The sequence below is a fragment of the Idiotropiscis lumnitzeri genome, chromosome 9, assembly GCF_059441095.1.
Source record: "Idiotropiscis lumnitzeri isolate Australia: NSW breed Sydney's pygmy pipehorse chromosome 9, RoL_Ilum_1.0, whole genome shotgun sequence".
Classification (NCBI taxonomy): domain Eukaryota; kingdom Metazoa; phylum Chordata; class Actinopteri; order Syngnathiformes; family Syngnathidae; genus Idiotropiscis; species Idiotropiscis lumnitzeri.
In genome coordinates this window covers 6,072,274-6,096,584 of record NC_142399.1, presented here as the reverse complement: position 1 = coordinate 6,096,584, position 24,311 = coordinate 6,072,274, and the positions used below count along the sequence as shown (strand labels likewise).

At 40.6% G+C, this 24,311-nt stretch overlaps 1 protein-coding gene across 2 annotated transcripts in view; it reads left to right on the top strand.

The window, feature by feature from the left end:
* slc8a1b (solute carrier family 8 member 1b) overlaps positions 1 to 22,897 on the top strand; it is an 85,319-nt gene extending 62,422 nt beyond the window's left edge. The window contains exons 5-11 of one of the 2 annotated variants that reach the window (XM_088304308.1): positions 5,016 to 5,128; positions 10,318 to 10,475; positions 11,800 to 11,899; positions 15,639 to 15,824; positions 15,908 to 15,997; positions 20,584 to 20,687; positions 22,012 to 22,897. In XM_088304308.1, the coding sequence (XP_088160434.1) occupies positions 5,016 to 5,128; positions 10,318 to 10,475; positions 11,800 to 11,899; positions 15,639 to 15,824; positions 15,908 to 15,997; positions 20,584 to 20,687; positions 22,012 to 22,284 (1,024 nt within the window). In that variant the 3' untranslated portion in view covers positions 22,285 to 22,897. Of the gene's footprint in view, positions 1 to 4,704; positions 4,812 to 5,015; positions 5,129 to 10,317; positions 10,476 to 11,799; positions 11,900 to 15,638; positions 15,825 to 15,907; positions 15,998 to 20,583; positions 20,688 to 22,011 lie in introns of both variants that reach the window. The other variant, XM_088304309.1, reaches the window with a different exon arrangement.
* The last annotated feature ends 1,414 nt before the right edge of the window (positions 22,898 to 24,311 follow it).

Sequence of the window (24,311 nt, the reverse complement as noted above, 5' to 3'; positions counted from 1 at the left end):
TGGGAACTGAACTGTTTCTTACAAGTATTTTTTTTCCACTACTAGTGCCACTTTTGGCCTACTAGTAATCATTGAATCTACACTACGAGGCCCAACTAACCGATGATGTCACACACTAGTAGCCTCCTGGACCATACTAGTAGCACCAAATATGCAATAGTATATTTGCCTCACTCGTAATTAACTTGTTCTACTAGTATACCAAAGTTTTTGGTATGCAGAAATGTTATCCTGTAATAAAAAAAAAAAACTTGCCTGTAAGTCACCATCGGCCTTGAATTGACAAAACTTTGCACTAGTTTACATCTGTGCACCACTAGTGCTACTAGTTCAGTGTTACTGGAACTACTCAGGATAATAGTCCTTAAAGCAGGCAGTAAACTAGTGCACAGTTTTGACTCAGTAGTGCTCACTAGTAGCTTGTAGTTGTCTTAATAGTACAGTCTGTAAATAAATTGTGAGGACAAACAGCATACTAGTACACCTTAAGATAGAGATCAAAAATGCATTTATGTCATATACTTGATAGTCAGATTAAGATGAATGTACTAGTAACATTTATACACACTAGTAAGACAACTTTGGCATTCACGCAGGACTTCTATATACTGTATTGCTACTGAGGCAAAACGGTACACTAGTTGACGTCTGTGCAACGACTACTACTCAACTATGTACTTTTAGTGAATCGATGTTAAGTAGTTATTTGATTTCATAATGTCTCAAGTTGTAAAACGGCAAGGGCAGTCTTGCTACAGGAGTAACTAGTGAAAGCAAACTACTTGTGGTGCTGCTAGTACAGTCCAGAAGGCTACTAGTGCGTGGCGCATGCCTACTAGTTCGACCTCGTAGTGTAACTAGCCCAGAACAGTTTATTAGTAAGGTTTCAGTACGGTTTAATTCTGTACTAGTTGACCAGGTGTGGCACTAGTCATGGAAAAACTGCACTAGTAAGTCACTCATTCTAACTAGCACGCTGAAATGTCTTACTAGTGAGGACCAAAAACATACTTGGGCCTTTAGTTGGATGTCAAGGATATCAAATAAATGCTTCAGCGGCTTTTCATATACACACACAGACGGCAGCAGAGTGTCATTTGTTTACGCTGTCCTCGCTGTATATATCCTGACGATTGGATGCAGACGCTCCGACACAGCTTACTGCAAACAATGTAGGCTACTGTCAAATTGTGTACGCGCATAGCACCACAAGTAAGTGCGATTGTGTGTGGATGTCAAGAAACACACACATTGGTCTGGAAACAATCTTCTCTGCCCCTGTTGGTGGACTAAATATCCCGTCGCCATGACAACGCATCACACAAGTCACGTGCAGACTATGCGCCTCATCTTTCGTTTTTTTTTTTTCCTGGTGATGAATGAATGTGAGTGTGTGTGCCGTCTGGGAATGTGTGTGTGTGTGTGTGCACGTGTGGTGATGTGCGATGTCTGCCAGCTTCAACAGACAAGTCACCATTCCCGAATTTGGGAGGGCGGAAAACAGCCCGCCACCCCCTCATCGATTTCCTGCTGCATAAGTCATATGGCCGACGACCCGATTTGACCGTTTTCCACATGACCTCACTCGATTCCACCACGTGTTACCGCCACTCGCGCCAGATGAGCGATTGGCTTAGCACGGCGTTTAAAACTACACGTTCACACGCTTTTATTTCCGTTTATATTCTGATTCAGATTCCTTATTGAGTGTCACCCACCAAATCCAGCCGATAGCGCCGCAGTGACCACTTTAGGATTCTCATTACCGCCCTCTGCAGGACCGGAGTCACACGTGCACATTTTGGTACTTGTCATTTTGTTTTAGTTAGTTGATTTGGTTGTATTACCAACTATGAATAAGTTCATTTATGTTTGAGCCTAATGATTGAAAATATAGAGCCACTCAGTGGGGAATTAATTAAGGTAATTCATTTGCATAATAGTTTGATTATGCCTCATTAAGTGCGCCCTGACATGCCTCGTCCATTACATCTACTAAATGGTCTCCGTTGCTCCGCTTCACCTCCTTTATACTTCACAGAATGTGCTCCATCTATCCTCTATTTCTCCTCTAAACAGTCACAAAATGCCCTCTATTTAACCCCCCCCCCCCAAAAAAAAAGAAAATCACATGCCTTCTTAATATACTCTTAAAACAATTGCGTCAAAAATAACACAATAATTGGGTTGATTTGGATCAAAATAACCAAGAGAGGTCGGTCAAAGTGACTTAAGTAGCGGGTCGGTACAATTTTGGACCAAAATTGGGTTATGTTTGACACAGCTGTTTGAAGAGGCTTGGGTCTGTTTTTTTTTTTTTGTTTTTTTTTTTACAAAAATGTACAAAACATTTTTTATTTATTTATTTATTTATTTACCTATTTATTTTTGTGCATCCGAAACAAATGAACAAAAGTAGTGGACTTTCTTTCCCCCAAGACCGTGCACTCTAAAAATTGTTCGTTCAAAAAAATATATAATTAAATAAATGAATACATAAATATTGGGTCAACAGGGACCAACCCAATTTTTTTTTATTTTTTTTTTTTACAAAAAATAAATAAATAAATAAAAAGATTGATTTGCTCAAAATATCACCATAAATGTTGTTAATTTGTGGGTTATTCATTTGGCCGTACTTTTGAGGCTGAATATCACGAAAAGTTGTCCCGATCCCTCTTTGACCCAATTGGGTTATTTATAACCCAACTATTTTTCGCGTATGCCTTCCAAATTGTCCCCTTTTCCTTCACTACACCTTCCTAAAATGTCCCCCATCTTGTCTCACGCTCTCCATTGTTCTCTCCGTCCATCACTCAACCCTCCTTCGTTCCTCTCCAATCCAGCCTCCGGTATTTTTCATCCCTCCATCTCCCATCTGTCCGCAATCTGCCCTTCATCACTCATCCATCCTTCTTCGATCCATCGTCCCTCCAAGCTCCTTCCAAATCTACCCTTCCCCCTTTCGCTCTCTTTCATCCCTCACCTGTCCATCCTTCCTCCAGCTGCTGTGAGCGCAGCAGTCTGTTAGTCGTTGGCGTCTTCCCCCGTCCAGAAGGTTGAGAACTGTTCTCCATCTGCTCTCAGGGGGGCAATTTTGAATGAGCGTGGTCCCCGTCTAATAGTTTAATCCCCTCCGCTTTTCTGTGTGTGTGTGTGTGTGTGTGCTGGTAATTTACAGGATCAAACTCTGCTTTGTTCGGATCAAGCGGCAGATAGATGGACCTGCGTTTGCGTAATGAGATAATGAGAGGGCTGCTCCACGTTTTTCCGCCGCCATGACAATTAAGTCCATGAAAGTGCCTTTAAAGCACAACGTGAGCTCCGCGTTTTGTCTTCAAGCACTCTTTTGGATGGCTTTCTTGTATACAAATCCACAATGGCCGCTGTTAGGTGCATTCTTATCTGTGCATATCATTCAAAGTACACAAATGAGAAATTTGTTGTTACCACAAGGCTTGTTTTAATGTTTCCACTTTGTGCGCATCTGTGGGTGCTTTTATGTTGCCATGCCCTACAGGCCAGATTACAAGCGTTCTTTCTGATGTCCTTGTAGTGGATTTGCAGCTGTTTTTTTTTTTTTTCCCCCGGGTCCAGATGGGGGAACGCAGATAAACAAGCACACATGCAGCTTTCTGAAAAGTACCGGATCGACGGAATCGATCAACCCATTGTTGATGTGTGTTTTGTTATTTATTCACGCATGAAAAACGTTTAAAGGGAAGGTTTCGTCTTCCTTTCCTTTCCTTTCACATGAGCTAGTCTTTTGTCCAAACTGTGCCACCGCTAGCCAGTCCGTTTTTTAATTCAGCCAAATAAATCCTGTCAGAAATTGGCGAGGCGTAATTTTGTTGCCAAAGCAAAGCAACCTTGAGGAACATTATCGCTTCAAATAGTTTGCCCTGCGCTTCCTTTTAATCTCGTTAAGGTCCGCCTGAGACTGAATCATGACCTCGCAAAAAAAAAAAAAAAAAAATGCGTCCTTGTCTCTACTGGACAATATTCTTAAAGTGATGTTATCACTCATAAAATTTGGCGATGAATATTTTTAGCGGAATTGTTGATGGAATGTGGTGGTTTCCCACATGAATCAGGGCGAAGTGGCAAAACACAGACTCTGTTGGTTCCATTTTTAATCCCAACGTAGAATGCAAAGTATGTATTGTGAATTTATGGTGAGTTGTTATGCTTTGCTGCTGCAGGCGAAAACTAAAATATTTTTGCAAATTAAATTTGGTAACGATCAGAAATAAAACTCGAAGAAAACTTTGAAGTATACCGCTACTTTTTTCCTAGATTTTGAACTATGCAGCTTTTCTGCAGATTCTTCTTTCGCCAGTAGGGAGCGCTCTACAGTTCCGAAAATACGCTAAATAAATTCCGATTTATTTATTTATTTTTTTTCTCTTGGGTCTGTTCTGTTTTAATTCGCAAAGTTGTTGCCGTGTTTAAAGGCACTGTTTTACGAATCTGTTTCTGTACCTTTATGTGCATTCACAGCGGAAAATCGTTCTGTACATGCAGTAAACAACTCATTTTATATTCTGGTGATTTATGACACCTTCAACATCCCTTTACCAAATAATAGTTTTGCTCTGTATGCTGGGAAATCCCAAACTTCTTGTTTCCTCTTAATTTCCCAGCCTTTTTCCTCACTTTTCTCTTTGCTTCTCTTTTTTCCCCCCTTCTCTTCCTCCTCTTCAGTAAAACCATCAGCGTGAAAATAATTGACGACGAGGAGTACGAGAAGAACAAAACCTTCTACGTAGAGATCGGAGAACCTCGTCTGGTGGAAAGCGACGACTCCAAAGGTCGGCAGGAGCCTCACTGAGCGAATCATCGCTTTGTGCACCACATCTCCTCTCCGTGTGTGCGTGTGTGTGTGTATGCGTGCGTCTTTTGTGCATTCATTTGTGCCATGTTGTTTAGTTTTACACCATGCATGCATTTACCACCCCCCCTTTGTGTGTGTGTGTGTGTGCGTGTGTGTGCGCATGTGTGGGTGTCCCATACAGGAAGAGCATAACGGTTAGGATCTTAGACCGTGAGGAGTACAATAAGCAGTCCTCCTTCTACATTCTACTCCAAGCCCCCCAGTGGAGGAGAGGCAACGGGACTGATTGGACAGGTGTGAGACCCCCCCCCCTTCTCCGCAATCCCTAAAGCGAGGAGAACTTGCTCCACTGTTTCTACGAGTAAACTTGAATTTAAATCCAAGTTAATTTCACACCAAATGATACATATTTAGACTGTTCATTAAAAAAAAAAACTAAAACTAAAATAAATCTAATAATACATGTTTAGAAAGTTGATTAAATCTAAGACAAAAATGCCCAAATCCAGCACCTTAATCATATCTTATAGATGCTCACCATATGCTTGTCATAAAGATTGAGAAATTGGTCACAAGGAAATAAGGAAATTAAATATATGGCAACTTGAAGAGGGGGGGACAATCCCTGAATCTGGCTGAGAGTTGCAACAAATTGTACAAACAAAGATGACACTTTTTTTTTTTTTTAATTAACATTCCAATGTTATTAATTGGGAAATAAGTGAAAATGTAGGAAAATTGTTGCAACTTGAATTTAAGTCAAACAATTATGAATCCAGCACTTGAATTCATAATAATAAAGATTTTGAAAAAGACTGACAAAGCAGTTTTTCGGTTGAAGCCAAAACATCATTTTAAAACGTTTTTATTGAAGTAACATTTTCATATTTTTTTAGTTTCTTACTAATAATGACAACTTTTCCGTGATTATCTCATATGACCTTTCTATGCTGATTGGCTGGGCAAAAATCATTCCGTAGTTCCGCATCCATTTGGACCACAGGCCTTTTGATTGAGATTAAGCACTTCTCCTGCTTCCTTTTTTCTTTTTTTCTTTTTTTTAAAATACAATTCTCTCTCCTTTTCCTCCTTTGCTTGCCTTCAGAGGTTTGCTAGAGTGGGAATCACACCTGTCCTCTCTTCCTCCACCGCCTCCTCCTGGCTTTCATTTTCTTCTTTTTTTTTTCCCCCAACGCTCAGGAGCTTTCGGGGCTTCTTGTGCAAGATGTGAAATCTGCTGCTGGGGTTTAAAATGTCAGAGCTTTCTTCTCACTGTGACATTTGTAAAGAGTTCACGGATGGAATGTGCATTGAGGGTGGGCGCAAAAGCACACAGACACACACAGAAAGGCTCGATGTTACTCCAACTATGAATTGTAGGAAAAATATTTAGAGTCAATTATAAGAGAAAGTAGACATTGAAATTGGTTACCAAACAGTCAGTAAGTAGACAGTTGCGGTGGACAGTGCGACATTAGTGAGCATATAGTTATGACATCACATCGTGATCGGCAGATTTCCCGGGTAAAGTATGTGATCGGCAATGCTTTTCATTGATCATAAAAAATAGAGAACAGCCTGTGTGCAGTATAGCGCCCCCTTCCGCTCTCTTTAACACTGCACATTACAGTCCAAACCTGTAACTGAATCAAACATTTTTTGGGGGCATTTTCTGCATGGTCAATTTCAAATAATGCGCCTTTTTTGGGTGGAATAAATAGATGGAAATTTAAAAAAAAAATTGTAATTTATTTATTTATTAACAAATTAATCGAAAAAAAAAGAATTGACAAAGTCATGTATTTTTTCAAAATTATTAATTAGAGCGCAGAGATCGTGATCAGAATCGTCGGAATCGAGGGCATAAAACCGTAAATCGTAACACCCCTAGTAAGTTGTCACTGTTAGCAGTCGTCAGTGCTGACGACTGGCAGTAGACTGTGACAGCACCAGTCGGCACACTCTGACATCAATAAGTCGACCTCTGTAACACCAGTCGGAACAAGCTGACCACCGCAGTTAATAGACATTGACAACATCAATCAGTCGACTGTAATAACGGCAATAGGCCGGCCAGTCATGAGACTGTAGCAACACCCGTAAGTAGACAGTGACGACATCAGTAATTAAACTGTTATGACACCAGTGACTAGCCTGTGACAACACCAGTAAGTAATCAGTGAACACATCACTAAGCAGACTGCGAAATGAGTTAAGTATCCGTTGTGACTCCAGTAAGTAGACAGTGACAATCACACAACCAAATTAGAGCATTTGACAAAATAAGTTTTTTGGGTTTTTTTTGCTCCACAATGACTGAATAGTCATTGACTGTGTAGCTGGTGTCTTCGCAGAGATAAAATATATCACTATAGTTTCCTCTTGTTGTCCCGAGGAGAAATTGATGTCTTTACGCCACCTATAACTCTACTGTGTACACTCATTAAAGCAAGTCTATATCTCTCACACACACACACACACACACAGGCGCGAGTTCATGGATCATCGCTGAGTTTTGTATCTGACAAAATCACAGCAAGGAGATGAAGCACACCTCTGGGATATGCACACACGCTTACACACTTGAAGCGCTGCAGTTATAAACTGGTCCCGTGCACATTTTTATGACCTCCGTCTCTGCACGCGCGTGTACTTGTGTCATCGGAAAAGTCATCCGATGATGGTCCCTTTTAAGAGCGCTCGTCAGGCGCCGTGTTACACTTGCGTCGTTTGGCCAGCTAATGAGATCCAATATAACGGCGGTTACGTTGATTAGTCAGGCGTCCAATAGTGTGCCCGTGCTTGTTTTCACGTTTGAGTTTATACAAATGAAGAGGTGTAACTAACATGAAAACCAGAGAGTATGCTTACGCTTTAAAAAATAAATGGCTTCACAATCTCATAAGAGCAATTACCAAAGATGAGATACTTTACCCTTTTTTGCCGGTCCGACGTCCGTCTGCGATTTGGGCACCCGGTCGTCATCGTTCGTCCGTCCTTATTCATAAAATAATCGTTCTGTGTCCTTGTCTGTCCGGCGTCCTTTTAAAGTGCTTTTCATGACAAGAGGCAAATGGCAGAGGTTTCATAATTCAAACATTATTTAAAGCTCATTAGCTGGCTAATTTCCTATTCACAACCACTTACCGTAATTTCCGGACTGCAAAGCTCACCTGATTGAAAGCCACAATAGCTGAATTTAGCCTTCAAAACTTATTTGTACAGCCGCTTCAGATGAATGGCTGCGCTTCTCCACTCAATTAAATGGGATATTGTTTATATTCTAAACACCAGGAGATGCTTTTTACCCCCCTGTAGAGATGATTGTATTAATGAATTAATTATTATTATTATTATTATTTATTTATTGCACTTGATCATTTTGCTCAAATTTAAACTCAACCTAAAATGATTATTTTGGCTCTCAATTGCTTCTTCACACAGTCGCATATATCGCTTGTGTGTTATTTTCCACTCATGCGCTCTCTCTCTCTCTCTCTCTTTCTTGCTCTTTTGCTCTCGCGCAGTGTCAGTTGAACTCGCAGTTAAAGGGCCAGTACACACAACAGCATTTAAATATTTAATTCTGTTCCAAGTTCAAATATTTGAATTCGACATACAGACTAGTGTATTAAAAAGCCACTACTTGACCCGGTTAGGGACGATTAGAAGGATGGACGAAAACCCACTTCCGGCCTTGCTTAGTCTGTCCTTTTTAAAAATCTTCTTGTCCTCCGTCTGCTCGTCCCAAAAATGGGCTTCCGCTCAGGACGTTGTCAGAGTCCCACATGAAAGGCGACTCAGAACATGAACGACTCGTTTCACTTCATTTTCAAGTCACTGGTGAGGTCATCCGACTTGAGTGTGAGAAAAAAAAGTTTGCGGATGACCTTGTGATATTACGCATTTATTTTGTGGTATGAAAAAAACTGAAAAAAGAGAGAGGAAAAAGCCTAGGGAGTGCAAGAGGCGAGTTCACGGCAGGCTGAAAGTGCAGCGTGTGAGGAAGGAACAGCCCTGAGAGGGGAAAACAGCCCAAAAACACACGGGTCAGAACCCCCACACACACGCTTACACACACACATGCACATAGCGGATCTCAGTGGGAATATACGTGACAGATTTTGTCTGACAGCAATGTCCTCTCGCCCTCCTTTTTGCTTGACTCCCGTTTGTGTGTGTGTGTGTGTGCGTGCGTGCGTGCGTGCACGTGTATTATGTTGCATAACCTCAGTGTTAGCATCTGCTAATTGTGTGAACATCCACTTTTTTCACATTCTTCTCCTTCCTCGTTTCTACAGATTCGGACACATTTATTCACTTCCCCTGATTTTTCATTATTTTATATGTATAAAAAAAATACATTTTCCAATTCTTTGCATTGTACATTTCAATAATAATTCCCCACCATTTCAGTTCAGCCTCACTTGCTATTCCAGCCCCACAACGAGACAAAAAAAACAACAAATGATAGTCCACCTCCTTGCATTTTGTCACAGCCATCTTGCGTTAGTCAGCCGGTCGCTATGAGCGTCTGTGGACATGTAAAGTCTGCGTTGTTAGCTAATGTGTGCTTAAACGGGCGACGACGGCTCTTAAGCGCTGCAGCACAACCTAGAGGGCCCGATCGTCACCATGGCCACCAGCGCTTTGACCTTAAGTACTGATTTGTTGCCAAACATTCACCGACTACTTGTCTTTTGCTCGTTAAGGACAACTAAAAACGTAATCCAATAAAGCCTAAGGTGAAGCTAATAAGCTAGTTTGCTCATTTCCATGCTAGCAGCAAAACAATGATATTTTTTCAGGGTTGTTGCATTTTATGTTACAGATCAATGTGAAGGCATTTTTTGCTTTGATGCTAGCTAATGTTAGCACTTCGTCATTCTTTATCTTCATCTTCTTTTTATTATCTTTTAGATCAACACTACAAATTTAAGTGTCTGTAATGTGAAACTAAACTCAGAGTTTCCTTATACATCAAAGAAAACTAGCTTGCTTCACAATTCTCAAAAATCTAACTACTAGCTTCATTTACTACAGTCGTGTTAAAATATGCGTAGCATGATTTGACAATTAAACTAAATTAATTACGACTTTGTTGTCAACCGGTCACCCGCTACTTGTGAATTGTTAGTTTAAAACTAGTCAAACTAAATAAATTCAGTTAAAAGTTCTGTTTGTCGCCCCCACAGAATGCTAGCTCATTGACATGCTAGTCCATAAAGGATTATTTTTCATCCTATTAAGATGTTTTAAACTTGTTTATTGGTTAATAGGTGGTCTAAATTTGGTGCATTTCACATTACACGACGTCACGAATTTAGCTGTGCATATTATCAGCGTTGATAGCATTATTCAATCTCTAGCCCATGCTAGCTCATTTGCGCCGTAGCCCATCTCCGGAATGATACAACAGTATTTAATTTTTTTTATTTTTTTTTTTATGAGTTAAAAACATAAACTGTGATGTGTTTGTGCAGAAGAGAAACAGCAGCAGAAGGAGGAGGAGATTGCAGCGGAAGAAGAAGCTCTGACAGGGAAGGACGAGGAGGAGAGGCGCATTGCAGAGATGGGGCGCCCCATGCTGGGAGATCATGTCAAACTGGAGGTGGTCATTGAAGAATCTTACGAGTTCAAGGTAAGGCTGACAAAGACTCGTATGGACGCGTATTTTCTATTTTTCTATAAATAATTATATTAATGGTACACCGTGCTCCAATTAACCATCACCTTAAATAACTGCATTTTTTTCTCTTCAGGAAACAAAATTTTTTTAAATGCTTTTGTACAAATTGACAGAAAATGCAGAATAATGAGCATTTAAAAAAAAATTAAGCCATGTGGAGGAGAAGACGAGGCAGTCAAGTGAACATGCATGGCTATCACAAAAAGTCATTGCCATGGCAACAATCAACAACGACACGTGACACGTGCGAAGCATGACACACTTCATCTGCCAAATAGTGCACCCACACATCCGCCATGAATCAAAGGGCACACAATTTGCCCTATTGCCATATCACGCTGCCCACATCTATTACTGCCACCCGCAGGATTGGAGTGGAACTGCATCTTTTATTTTGTTTGACATTTCTTTCTGCACGCAAAATAGAAACTCCTAAAAGGGAAGCATAATTCTTCCCATTTCATGTAGTCTAATCTCTCCTTCCAATTTAGAGCGTTTCTGAAGGACTGAGGTAATAGTCCTCCACACACATGCACGCATCACTGCTAATTAAGCAAGCGGCGGGACTGTTATCCTCCTCCTCTCTTTGCACTTCAGAGGGAGAACCGGGTTGCTAATTGTGTTGAATGGATTTTTTTGGGGGGGGGGACGTTTTTTGCACACACACGCAAGCAGACTTTTTTTAAAGGGTTCTTGCCGTTATAATGACTTATGGCACAAATTATATTGCACCAAAGTCCAATAAAAAGACAAACATGAACTCACAGGAAACTTTTGGGTTTTGCTGCAAATTATAGCAGAAGAAAGGACAGGTAAGTATGCAGAAAATGAACACACTTTCAGATGAGTTTATGTATACCCAAGAAAGGACATGGAAGGTAAATGAGCTTTATTATCACCACAGCGGGGTTTTGTCTCTCCTGCAACAAGTGAAAATTTGACACCGCATGTGATTTATTTATATCTTTTTTTTTTTAGAATGTTTGTCCATATTTGAGTTTTATGACATGGGGCTTTGTGCGCAATGCATTAATGTAATTAGTTAATCGCATATAGGATCACAGATTTGGCATAAAAACATATTCAAAATTCCAATTCCAAAAATATATATTTAATAATACTAAGTTACATCATAGCAAAGGACAGGAAGAATGAAAATGACTCCAAAAACAAAAATCTACTGGATCTGGTGGGGCCCTGTGCCACCTGATCCAAATCATCGAAATCTCCACTGGCTGTTTTGACAAATAAAAAACTGATCATTCATCTTTTTCAGAACACAGTGGACAAGCTTATAAAGAAGACCAATTTGGCTTTGTTGGTGGGGACAAACAGCTGGAGAGACCAGTTTATAGAGGCCATCACAGTGAGCGCAGGTAAGACTTACAGGCTGCATACGTACAATATCAATTATAATACGTATTCATACCTACCAATTTTCTGTTTCTTTTTTTAAAGTAGTACACCGATGAATGTCAAGTACATCTTAATGGGCTGTCGATTGCAAGACTGTCTTTTATCGAGCTTGAAAGCACCAGCTTGGGAAAAGGTTGATGTTTGAACATGTATGTAAAGGTCAGGCCATCTGTCTACTTTGAGAGGTGCCACTTCCTCAAGTGGAGTTAGGATGTTGTTGCTAGGCAACCAGTACAGAATTCAAAGAACCACGGCCGACAAATCATCTAATGTGATGATGATTATTGCGCCTCGGAGGTGCTTCTGGTGCGTTTCCATATAATTTATGTCTTGATATACATGCATATGAAACCTTTTGAAGTGATTGGATTCAACGCGGAAAGTCTCAAATGTTGCTCTTTCTCCTTGTTTTGTCGTATTCACTAACATCCAATAAGCAGTCAGTCGTAGAGAGCAGGTTGTTAAAATCTCAATAGGCTTTCACGTCATAAAAGTCTTACATAACTTTAACAATTTGACATAAGAGTTTAGATTCACCCTTTACTTATAAATATCACTTTAATGAAAATGTGTGTTGAAATAAAATGATTCAGCACCAAAAAGTTCCATACATGCTGCTTTTCCACCAAAGTTAACAAATCAAGTAGGATTAGTTTGTCTGGACTTGGACTGTCCACTTGAACTGAGGCCAAGTAGGGCAGTGACGCAGCAGACCCAGCAGATGGCGCTGTAGTGGAAAAAGTTGACGCCCACTCTGCAATATACTTTACCACCACAAACAAGTCTTTTGTTCGTTGGTCATCGCTGTTACCCACTTGCTTATTTTGTGGGCCAAGTGGGGCTGTGACCCGCAAGATCCAAGAGATGGCGCTATATTTAAAAAAAAATTAAAATACTGCCACCGACAGGACTGAAGTATTTTTTTTTCTTGACATTTTTTGCTGTTTTGTAATTTGTATACGAGAGGTGACCCTTAAGATCCAACAGATGGAGCTACAGTGATTGGAATTATTAACTGTTACCTGACGTGTACGATTGCTGGTCCTTCGCTCTTAACTCCACATGAAAGTGACAACTAATGGCTTCTTGAGGTCTTGAAACCTAAAGCTGATTGGCTTTAAGTCGTTGTTGAAGTTCGTTAGGTTTCTCCCTTCCGGTGGCTCCCGCACCTCATTAGCTGCTTTAAGTGCGAGGTGGGAGGTTAATTACCTTTTGTGGCCGGTTAAAGTGTGTCAAACCCAACCACGACATCACGGCCAAGCCCGGGTCAGTGCTATTATCTCTGAGGTTGCATCTGTTAAATGATGGAAGACTTTGTGTAATGGCCGAGTAGCTTGAGGTGATCTGCAAGAGAGGCGCACCTCAGGGATGCGCTCTCCGACCTCTTGTACATCCAAATACTTTGCTACTTTGTATGAGTCTGGATTAGAAAGGGGATGAAATCTTGATAGTTATGGATCATATCGTTGTTGTCCCTTTTATTGAACCCCACCTGAAAGACTTTGAGACAATTTGCTTGCTTTGTTGCGTGTTAATCAATAAATCAACGAGAGGTCAAACTCGATGCTGCAGTAAGTCCCCCCCCCCGCCCACACATCGGAATTATTTTTGTGTGCCCCCTACAATATATAGCCATTGTGACTTGATTGTGGCCCTCCGACGGATGACGTCCAATCAGTTACATGAGTGGATGTCACACATTTGAAAAAAAAAAAAAAAAAAAGGAAATGTTGAAGGGTTTCCAATCAGAAGTGATTGGCCGGTGACGAGCCTTCCGCTAGGATTGGGCTATCGTTCTACCACGCCACCCATCGTATAAATGAACGCGGTCGCTCCGACTTTATCCTTTTTATTTCACAAAGATGGCGGGTGCGTGATGTCATTAGTTTTTGTGACATAATTGATTGATTGACCGCTCTTACTGATGAATAGCTGCTTTGTTTACTTGAAACAATCAGATTAATGGTACCTAGCTATCTGGGGATTGTGTGTGCGTGCGTGTGTGTGTGTGGGTCTGACAGGATATCTGACAGGAGTGGCGTCACATGAATATAAACATGAGTATGCCAGCACAAGTCAGACACACCCACACACACACACACACACGCATGGTACAACGCTGTGTCATAAAGTTGCAGCTGACGTTTGTGCTTGAAAATGGAGCTGCCAAATCAAATCGGAAAATAATCAGAATTTCATATTAGCAGAATATACTGAATATAATCTCAGTGGATTAAACACGTGAAAAAAAAAAAAACACTTTGAAAAAGTAGTTGAAAATGTGAGATGGACTTAAAATTGGACTGTGACAGCTTTTTGCATTGACTTCAATGTCACCAATGTCGTTGCAAGGCACACAGTGGAGAAAATAATCATGAAAATCCATCTCAACCACTGAATGGGAAAATGCATTTTAAACAGCAAATCAAAGCAAACAAAAAAAATGATAATTACTGAGTAATTATACAAAAATGTAAAAAAATATATTTTTGTACAATTACAAAGCAATTTCCATATGAATAAATCATATAAAAGCAATTGTAAAACATTCTAAAATAAGAATGGATTATATTTAGTGAACTGCGCTGTAATTCCCACCTTAAAGTGAACCTTTTGAATGCATTGCAGCCAATCAGAACATATTCGTCTCTATTTTGGTGCTTCCCAGTTGGACGGGCGCACCCATATAATTAACACACAGAGGTACTGGGGGGGCTGACCTTGTACTCGCCGTTCCATTTATACTTAATGAGTCGATTAGCCGCCGTGTGCTGACCCCTTGAAAGAAGGAAACATTTATTTTTATCCACATAAAAGTCTCAATGATTTTGCTTGCTGTCGCAAGAGGAGGGACAACGTGGCGCCGGTGTAGGAAGTTAAGCTATGGCACAAATTCTCAGAGCAGCATTAGTCTGATCAATATGAGCTACGGTATATCGTCAAAGCATAGAGCCATGAAAAATATTAATAAATAAAGAATAACTATCATTTTGTTCATTTACTTGTTGAAGGGTAATTTTCTTTATCTTAATTTTATTTCATGTTTTGATTTGCATAATTGTTATTTAATTAGTTTTAAAACCATTATTTTATTTTTACCAGATTTTTAAACTATTTTGATTATATTTTTTTACTTTACATTTTTTATTGTAATTTTAACTAATTGTCATTTTGTTATTTTAATATATTTTAATATTGTATTCATCGAGTCATTTGTTCTCATTCTTAATAAAACCAATTTAAATGTACTTGGCAGTATTTTATTTTATTATGAAATTATTTTAGTATTAGCTTTTATTATAGATTTTTTATTTTTCAACTGTTTTATTGTTTTTTATTTTTATTTTAGTATTTTATTTTAATATATTTAAATATTATTTTGTGGAACTGTCATCTTGTATTATTCAGTTTTAACAACAAATTACATTTTCTTATCTAATTTTTGTATGTACTGTATTTTGATATTTCCATCATTTTTGTATTTCATTTTTATATTACCCTTATGATTTTTTAAGTTGTTAGATTTTAATTTAATTGCTTTTTTTTATCAAATCTAATTGAATCTTAAATCCTTGCAAACGATATTTATACTTATATTTATACTTATATTTATTATGTTTGTAACTTTGTATGTATACAATATTTGTCTCCTTCAACTCTTCTCCATCCCTTTTTTTTTTTTTTTTTCACCGAGTCCAGGTGAGGACGACGACGACGACGAGTGCGGCGAGGAGAAGCTGCCGTCCTGCTTTGACTATGTCATGCACTTCCTCACCGTCTTCTGGAAGGTCCTGTTCGCGTTTGTGCCGCCCACCGAGTACTGGAACGGCTGGGCGTGCTTCGTCGTGTCCATCTGCATGATCGGGCTGCTCACCGCCATCATCGGTACGACACCGCACCGCCCATGTATGTGCGTGTATGCTTGTGTGTTCTAAATGTTACACTTCCACGTGAATGTGTGCTTACAGGCGACCTGGCATCTCATTTTGGCTGCACCGTGGGCCTGAAGGACTCAGTCACAGCGGTGGTGTTTGTCGCGTTAGGAACGTCGGTACCAGGTGAGCTGCAGTGACCGATGCTATCCCTTAGATCAGGGGTGGGCAAACTTTTTGATTGGCGGGCCACAATGGGTTCTAAAATTTGACATTTAATTTGAAATGAAAGTGAACAAAAGCATTACAACAATGTATATGTTTTTGAAAAACCGCAGTATTTAGAAAATAAAACATTAACAAGGTTTATTCATTTAATTTTTTTCAAGTTTGGCGGGCCGGATTAAAACGTTTAACGGGCCGCATGTGGCCCCCAGGCCATAGTTTGCCCACGCCTGCCTTAGATTGTCTGTGGAGAAACTAGCAGACTTTATGGGAAAGTTGTGTCGTGTGTTTTGAAAATACAATGTGTGATTATTTATTTTTTTTCTATCTTAATTTTGACAGTAAGCTTCAACTGGGAGTGGCAATTAGCAGGTCAAAGCCATACGAAGCTTGTGAATGGGCTCAACAACGGCTCGTGTTTCAAAATAGTTTGAGACACGAGCCATTGTTGGGCCGAGTAAAACTGACACATTAAACATTTTTATATTATACTCACGCACCAAACAGTTCAACCGAACCATGCGATTACATTCCCAAAAAGTCGGCTAGCATTATGCTAACATATAACGCGTTGGGCCGAGTAAAACTGACACATTAAACAAAATTTCAACGTTTTTACATTATAATTAAACACCCAAAATAGTTCAACCAAATTATATTATTACGTCCCCAAAAAAGTCGGCTAGCATAATGCTAACTTTTAACGCAAAGCGCTATGGGAATTAGCATAGATCTTACAGTAAAGATGGAGCAGCAACATAGACAGTCCAAAAAAGACCGGACAAAATTGATTTACTAGAGCTTCTTAGGGACGCTTCTCATCCGCTTTTTCTTGTCCTTCATTATACAATCTCTTTTCGGCGCTGCGGTACATTGTGATACGACACCGAAGGTGCACTCTAAATTCAGACTTGTCTGCATCTTGTAAAAACTCATGAAAAACGGTCGGTTAAACAACCTCGATAGAGTGGGCGTTCAGTCTTTTTCTACTATTGGATATTCTTCCCATCTCGGCTTTGACGAGGCCTTTATGAGCAGAACCCCCCCCAAGGTCTCTCATTTAGGAGATTTGTGTTATATTGCATAACATTTGCAATACAGCGCGGCCATTTTGTGCAAGAGATTTATTCGTCCCATTTTCTTTCTGCACATTTTCAACTTAAGTTAAAAATAAAAAAAAGCAAGGCCGTGCTGCAATGACGCTGCAGTAAATGATTTATGACTAAAGCAGCCTCTTAAAAACAATCAGTCACTCGGAGGGCAGGATGAAGTAGGGAGGCTGGGGGTTGAAGCAGTGCACTTATATGACCGTGGAAAGAACAAAAATGCACTAAATATGAAAATACATGTTCAATCACTCAATGCAATGTCATTGCTACTTGATGAAATGTAGATTTCTACGAAACAAAAGAAATTTAATCCAAGCTGCTTTGCTGCTTAATTTGGATCACATTGCTCTCACAGCCTGCAACTTGGTATTTATTCTTCATTTTGCATTTATAATGTTAAATTTAATGCGTAACAAGTATTTAAAAGATTGAGAATCATATCGGGGGTTGCAACAGAGTAAATCTGTCCCGAAATAACAATTTAATTATTTTTTTTTTTTAAATTGGAATGATTAAAAAAAGTCAAGCTCTACTTTGCAATTTTTCACCTTTCGCAGTGGGGTTCTAGTCCCCATTAAGAGGGATAAACGAGAGCTTACTGTACTATATTTCAGCAAAACTAATATCTGCTTGTAAAGTCAACCCCCCCAGATATGCATTTCTTCTGAATTTCATATCAATCAGGAAATAAATAAATACTAACACAGGCTGAAAAAATATCGTCTTCAACAGGCAATGTTTTAACACGCACGCAAATGCTTGCTTTAGCGTCATACATGGGGACAAACAACTGTGATGCTGTGATTACGCAACACCGCCATGTGTTATTAGCATGTGGCTATTTGTCATGTCAGAATCAGGCGGCCTTACAAAGTATTAACATGATGCATGACACACACACCCACACACACACAGCATGGTGCACAAAATAGAGGCAAAAGCAGCCCTTGTCACCATTTAGCCTTATTAGCACACACACAGAGTTGCCACAAAACAGACCTGCAGTTATTTGGCTTCTTCAGTTCATAAATCCCGTCTTGTGCCGCGGTTTCCGTGACGATTAACCCCGTTTATCACCGCTATCCCTACCAACACACATGCTCACAAACAGAAAACGATACAAGTGCTTGCGAGGAAGGAAAAACAAGTCGTTGTACACACCTGAGCTGCATCATTTCACCAGTTTAATTCCTTTTAACTGCCAAGTAAATCTCATTTGAACAGCAGGAAGCGTTGACGAAGCTTTATGCCACACTTTGCAACATATCCAATCATTTCTAGCCAGCGCAACATAGATTGGAAGTGAAGTGTGGATGGCAGGGTCCATTACGTTCATTCACTTTGACCTTTTCATGTTGCAAGGGAAGAAAATGCTTTGGGACACTCAAGTCTTTCATGGACATTTTTAGTTTCAGACGCTTTCACATTCGGAGATGACGCAAATGAAGCTTGCCAGAGTGTTAAGCTTCTGGAATCTCAACGAGGCTAAATGAAGCAAATACGACTTTGTGCTGTTGGACAAAGTGCAATAAATTCCTCCAAAAGTGCTTTAATGCAGATGCTTTCAAGTTCGGCTCCAGACCATATTGCCTCCGTTTATATGTTGAGTGTGACTATGCAATTTTTTTTTGTTTCAGGAACAAGTCATAAATATGACTGTTCAAAACATGAAGTGCTTTAATGTAGATTCTTTCATTTTCTACCCCAACAAAAAAAAAAAATATTTAGTCTCGCTCTCGCTTGAAAAACAGTTGGGGAAGGTGATCTACCCACAATCATTTGCTTTTTTGTGACATCTGTGTTTTTTTTTCCCCATGTAACTGTTCATTCGTTTTATTTTTATTTCATGCTTTGTCAAGTTTTCCAGTGCCCCTTGTTCACGTGTTGTCTGCTCATTTGTTTATCGCCTCCACCTGCTCTCGTCAGCTCTGTTCCTATGGCAACCAATCAAACTCGCTCCAGCCACTCGCGACTTGTCCAGGTGTCTCTCATTGTCTCTGCAATTTTTTGGTATTTAGTTCCCTTCCCTTTCTTCAGTTTGTGTTTGTTGATTGTTGTTGTTGCAGTCTCAGGTCTGGTCAAGTTTTCTGTGTGCTTTGAGTTTTGTTATGTTATTTATTTATTTATTTTTTGTTTTTTGCCATACTGCACCAAATGGGAACAGAATGGCAACCGTGATGGTGAACACTGATTTATTTTTTTTATTTTATATTTTAGATGTTATATTTTATTTTATTTTTTTTATTTTATTATTATTTTTAAATCTTTAAACCGAGACTATATAGCATTTATTTTACTTGCTTCTAGATGTGACTTCGAAAAGGAGGGAAAGACCATCTTAAATGTTTTTTACACGTGTGAGGTTCACAAAAAGTTTCCAACCCCAGCCTCATTGGAGTTCTGTAACAGAAATTGAAATAGTCCGCATTAAAGTGCTTGATGATCTGGATGCTTGTTTCGGTGTTGTGATTCACCCCGAAAATCATCCGAAGCGCAAGAATAAATGTTGCAAAGCCTTATTGTAGGGAGTCATACGTGCCCGATGTGTACGATGCATTGGCGGGGCGACGGTTGATTGTGCCCCAGCAGGGAGGAACTTGTTGAAGTAAACTTTCCTCAATCGTCCTCCTGAGGCCACGGCAGGAGGGGAAAAGGAAATGGAGGAACTTTAGCAGATCGCCGCTAGCAGAGCGTCACTCGGAAATGGCAGCTTCTGCGGTTGGAGGCTTGATTGACAGCCGGGCGTTGGGATGAGGGCAGCGAGCTCTCTACGGAGAAGCACATTGCTGCACACGAAGGACTTTGAAAGGAAGCACCACCTCAAAATGGTGGCAGGTGGCGTGAATACACACACACACACGCACACACGCGAGAGCAGAAGGTCTTTGAAGCATTATAGCGAGTTAGATTTATCTTTGCAGTCCTTTTTTCTTCGGCCCATTGCCTCTCAACCCTTCTGCACCTCCGTCTCCTTTGGGTGCTCCCATCATCCTCCTTTTTTTTTTCCTCTTTCTTTCTACCATCGTCCATTTTTGCCTGACGTTTCAAGGCAAATATCACTTTTGCCCTCTTCCTCTCTCTGATAACTCTCATTTGTGCGCTTGTGAAAGAATCACTAATGACGAGGAGGTGCTGACCTGTGACTGCCTGCTTTGCTCTTTGGACTCTCACAGCTGTTTTGGAGCACAACTTTCTCCAAAAGACACTTCGGAGTCATTAAGTTAAAAGAACGGTTGGACACTTTCTTTGGGAATGAATATGAATGAATTGGATTTCAGGGAATGTTTCATGATACAAAAGTAATTGTCATGTGACCAGTTTGAAATTGACATCATTACTTTCATTTAAAAAATCACAAGATGTGCTCCGTCCCATCAGAATAAAGCAATAAATGAAAAACTATATTTTCATGTGACCTCTCGTATGTTTCCCTCCCAGACACCTTTGCCAGCAAAGTGGCGGCCATCCAGGATCAGTACGCCGACGCCTCCATTGGCAATGTGACAGGCTCGAATGCTGTCAACGTTTTCTTGGGCATTGGGGTGAGTACCTTGCGTTGACGACCAGAATCCGAATCATCTTCATTGACCAAATATGTTTCAAATAAAAAAAAATACACAGTGAATTTGATAGCGAGACCGACAGATGTGGCAAACGCCCTGAAAAGTGGCACGCGATGACGTACGCCCGGTTGGACAGGAAAAAGGGTGACAAAGATCATTACAGGTTGGTCGGACAGAAATAGAGATGGAAATGTTACGCAGCAGGGTAGGATGTTTAAGGATAGAGATGCAAACGCGTTAACTGGCGCCAGCGCTGTGCTGGATAGATAGAAAGAATACTTTGAGGAGGCGATGAAAAGGAAAGGAGGAAGTCACAAAGATTGACAAGGACAAAGTTGGAAAAACGCTAAAACAAAGATGAAAAATGGAAAGGCAGTTGGTCCTGATGACATACCTTTGGAAGTTGGCTGCAGAGTTTTTGGCCTAATCATTTCATATAATTCCAGAGGATGCGAAGATGCCTGAAGAATTGAGAAAAAGTCTACTTTAGCCGATTTTCAAGAACAAGAGTGATGTACAGAGTTGCAGGGTGAGCTAGACTCAGGACAGAAGTGAGTATTTGTGCAGCAGTACCGTTTCAGAATACGACAGATGCATTATATGTCTGGACGGTGTACTTTTGGAAGTACAGAGAAGGTCAGAAAAAGATGCATTGTGCGTTTGCCGATCTCAAAAAGGCCTATGTCGGGGTACCCAGAGAGAAACTGTGCTACTGCATGAGAAGGTCTGTTAGAAAAGTACAGGACAGTGGTGAGGTGGATTGTAGGTGTGCATCAGGGATTAACTCTAAGCCCCCTTCTTCTTTGCAATAAGCATGAAAGGCTGCCGTAAGAGGTTCGACTGGAATCTCCATGGACCGTGTTGTTTGCAGATTACATTTGTGCTCTACAGGGAGCAATTCCGAGGAACATTTAGAAACTGGAAAGGAGAGGAATGAGAATTTGCACCAGACAGAAAGAATTTCTGTGCGTAAAGGAGGGGACTGTAGGAGAAACCAAAAGGCTAAAGGGAAAAGAGATAGTGAGGGTGGAGTACTTTGCGGAAAATTGCCATGAACACTAACGAACAAAATGAAGTAGAATTTGACAACTTGAAAGGACCATGAGATGCCGCGGTTATGCTTACCGTCCCACAACGGATCCCCTCCAAGTGTTCATCCTTGGTTTCTTATCGGCCTGTCAAGTTTTACCATCCCATCCTTGGCCATTGCCAATGGTAACCTAGTATGAAGACAGCCTAAGGTTGTCAGTCCTTTTGTCAAGTTCTTTGTGACTTGATTCTAAAGGTATCTGTTGCGCGACAGGTGGCCTGGTCCATCGCCGCCATTTACCACCAGAGCAACGGCAACACCTTCCGGGTGGACCCGGGCAAGCTGGCCTTCTCCGTCACGCTTTTCACCATCTTTGCCTTCATCTGCGTCGCCATGCTGATGTACCGGCGGCGGCCCGAGATCGGCGGAGAGCTGGGCGGGCCGCGGACTGCCAAGGCCCTGACCACCATGCTGTTCGTCAGCCTTTGGCTCCTCTACATCCTCTTCTCCTCACTGGAGGCCTACTGCCACATTCAGGGCTTCTAGGATGGTGAAATTCAGGGGGAGGATTTTGGGGGCAAATCAAGGTGGGCCACTCGGTCTCTCATTCCCTCCCTTTTTTTGCGGAATGACTGACGAATGAATGGATGAAGGAGTGAAGGATGCGCCAGTGCATCTACAAACACAAGCGAAGGAAACGTGGACACGGAATCACAGAAGAAACTATCTGAATGCATTTCTTTACTTAACTTAAAACGATAGCCACTTAAAAATGGTCTTAAATTTGGCGTCCGTAGAGTTTGCACACCTGGTAGAATGTTAACGAGGTGCAACCAAGACTGATTTGTTGTGTTTGTGAGGCCATGCATGAGTGGACGATACTGACCACATGACCACAGGAGAGCCAGTATGCGTGATGGGGTGAGTGTGTGTGTGTGCGTGTGCGTGTGTATATACGTACGTGTGTGTTCAGGTGTGGACATCACTGCTGCTTAGGGACTCAAGTACTGAGTAGTCAAGTACTGTGATAACAAAAAAAGACAACCACAATAAAAACTCGCCTCTTTGTTTTTGCCGCGTGAGACTGAAAATGCTTTAAAGTATTTGATCCGTTTTTTTCCGTTGGCCTGTAGAAACGCTGAGTCGTCCTCCACGAGAGTAAAAGTTTTTTTTTTTGGGGGGGGGGGTTCGGCTCGTTACGAATGTTCTCCCGGTTGCGATCTCCTGGGCATCTTTTATGTTGCTTTATACTGTAGAAGGCGGATATGAAAACGCGTGCTTATACCTTTAATAAGGCCTCGTCTGATCGGACAAAATGGCCGCCGTACCGTTAAAAACTGTTAGAGTATTTACGAGTGCATATAAATATATATATATAGATATATATAAATATAGATGAATTTTATGTTTGTTTTCCACCAATGTATATGTACAAAAAATGATTTAGGTACCACCCTCAGTGAAAGCTCATTTTCGAATGCCTTGCTCCCATAAAGTTTTGTTTCACATTTACCGTGTGTATTAAAATACACCCCCCACAACACTCCTGAACAATCGGTGGACCATTCCAAATCCTTAAGGGCTGACCTGCATTTATGACCACCAATCCTGAACCCCTAACCCCCACCTTGCATGTCGTTTTGTCTTTCGCTAAACATGACAGCATCAAACTGATGTTGCTAGAAATGGGACAGCCCACCAAAATCTTCTGATTTCCAGTTGTTGAGAGCGAGTGAAAAGTGTTCTGTTGTACTTGATGCGACTTTGTGTCGTCGTTCCTTTGCCTACATTTAGCGACATGTCCGATTAAATCCTTCTGGCGGCTGGAATATATCAACGGGTCGTTGTCGGGCTTTTCCACATCGCAACGACAAGGCGCTCTGAAGTACCACACCAGCGAGAAGCGCCTGTCCACATGCTAGCTTCAAGAAATATTTTCCCGCTTCTCACTCACTAGTCTTTCCCTGCATGACGTGCGCACACTCACAGATTTTGTTATCTGTAATCAAGGCACTCGAAAGCGGCCACACCAGCGGATTATCAAAAGGGAAGATGCATTTTCAGGGTGTAGGTGTAGCGAGCTAGCTAGCTAGCTCGCTCGCTACACATTTCAATCACACCAGCTAAAAGCTGTTGCGAAAAAGTTCTTGTCCTTCTTTGTGGCCATGCGCAAAAATTTTTGAAAAACTGAAATGGTGGAAAAATAGTTTAACGCTAAATCCTCGCAAATCTCAACAATTATCCTCAAACATGGATTTGGAAACAAATCTCTGAAATCACTTTTCAGGGTCTTCAAAGTTAATTGAAAATATATTTTAAGCAGAAACTGATGAGGTCAATGTCTTACAATTTTGGTTTTGGTTTGATTTGTCTCGATTGTTTCCAAGTTGATGATGATCGGTACCGTTGGACTGATGTATTATTTTACTTGATGCATCTAATTTTGAAAATAGAATTTGCAATTGTGTAGCTCTAGGCGTAAATCCATTTTAAATCGATTTAACCTCGCCTTGTGTCAAACAGGAGACGAGCAAGACCATGGACCAGATGAGTTTGCGATAAATATTTTAAAA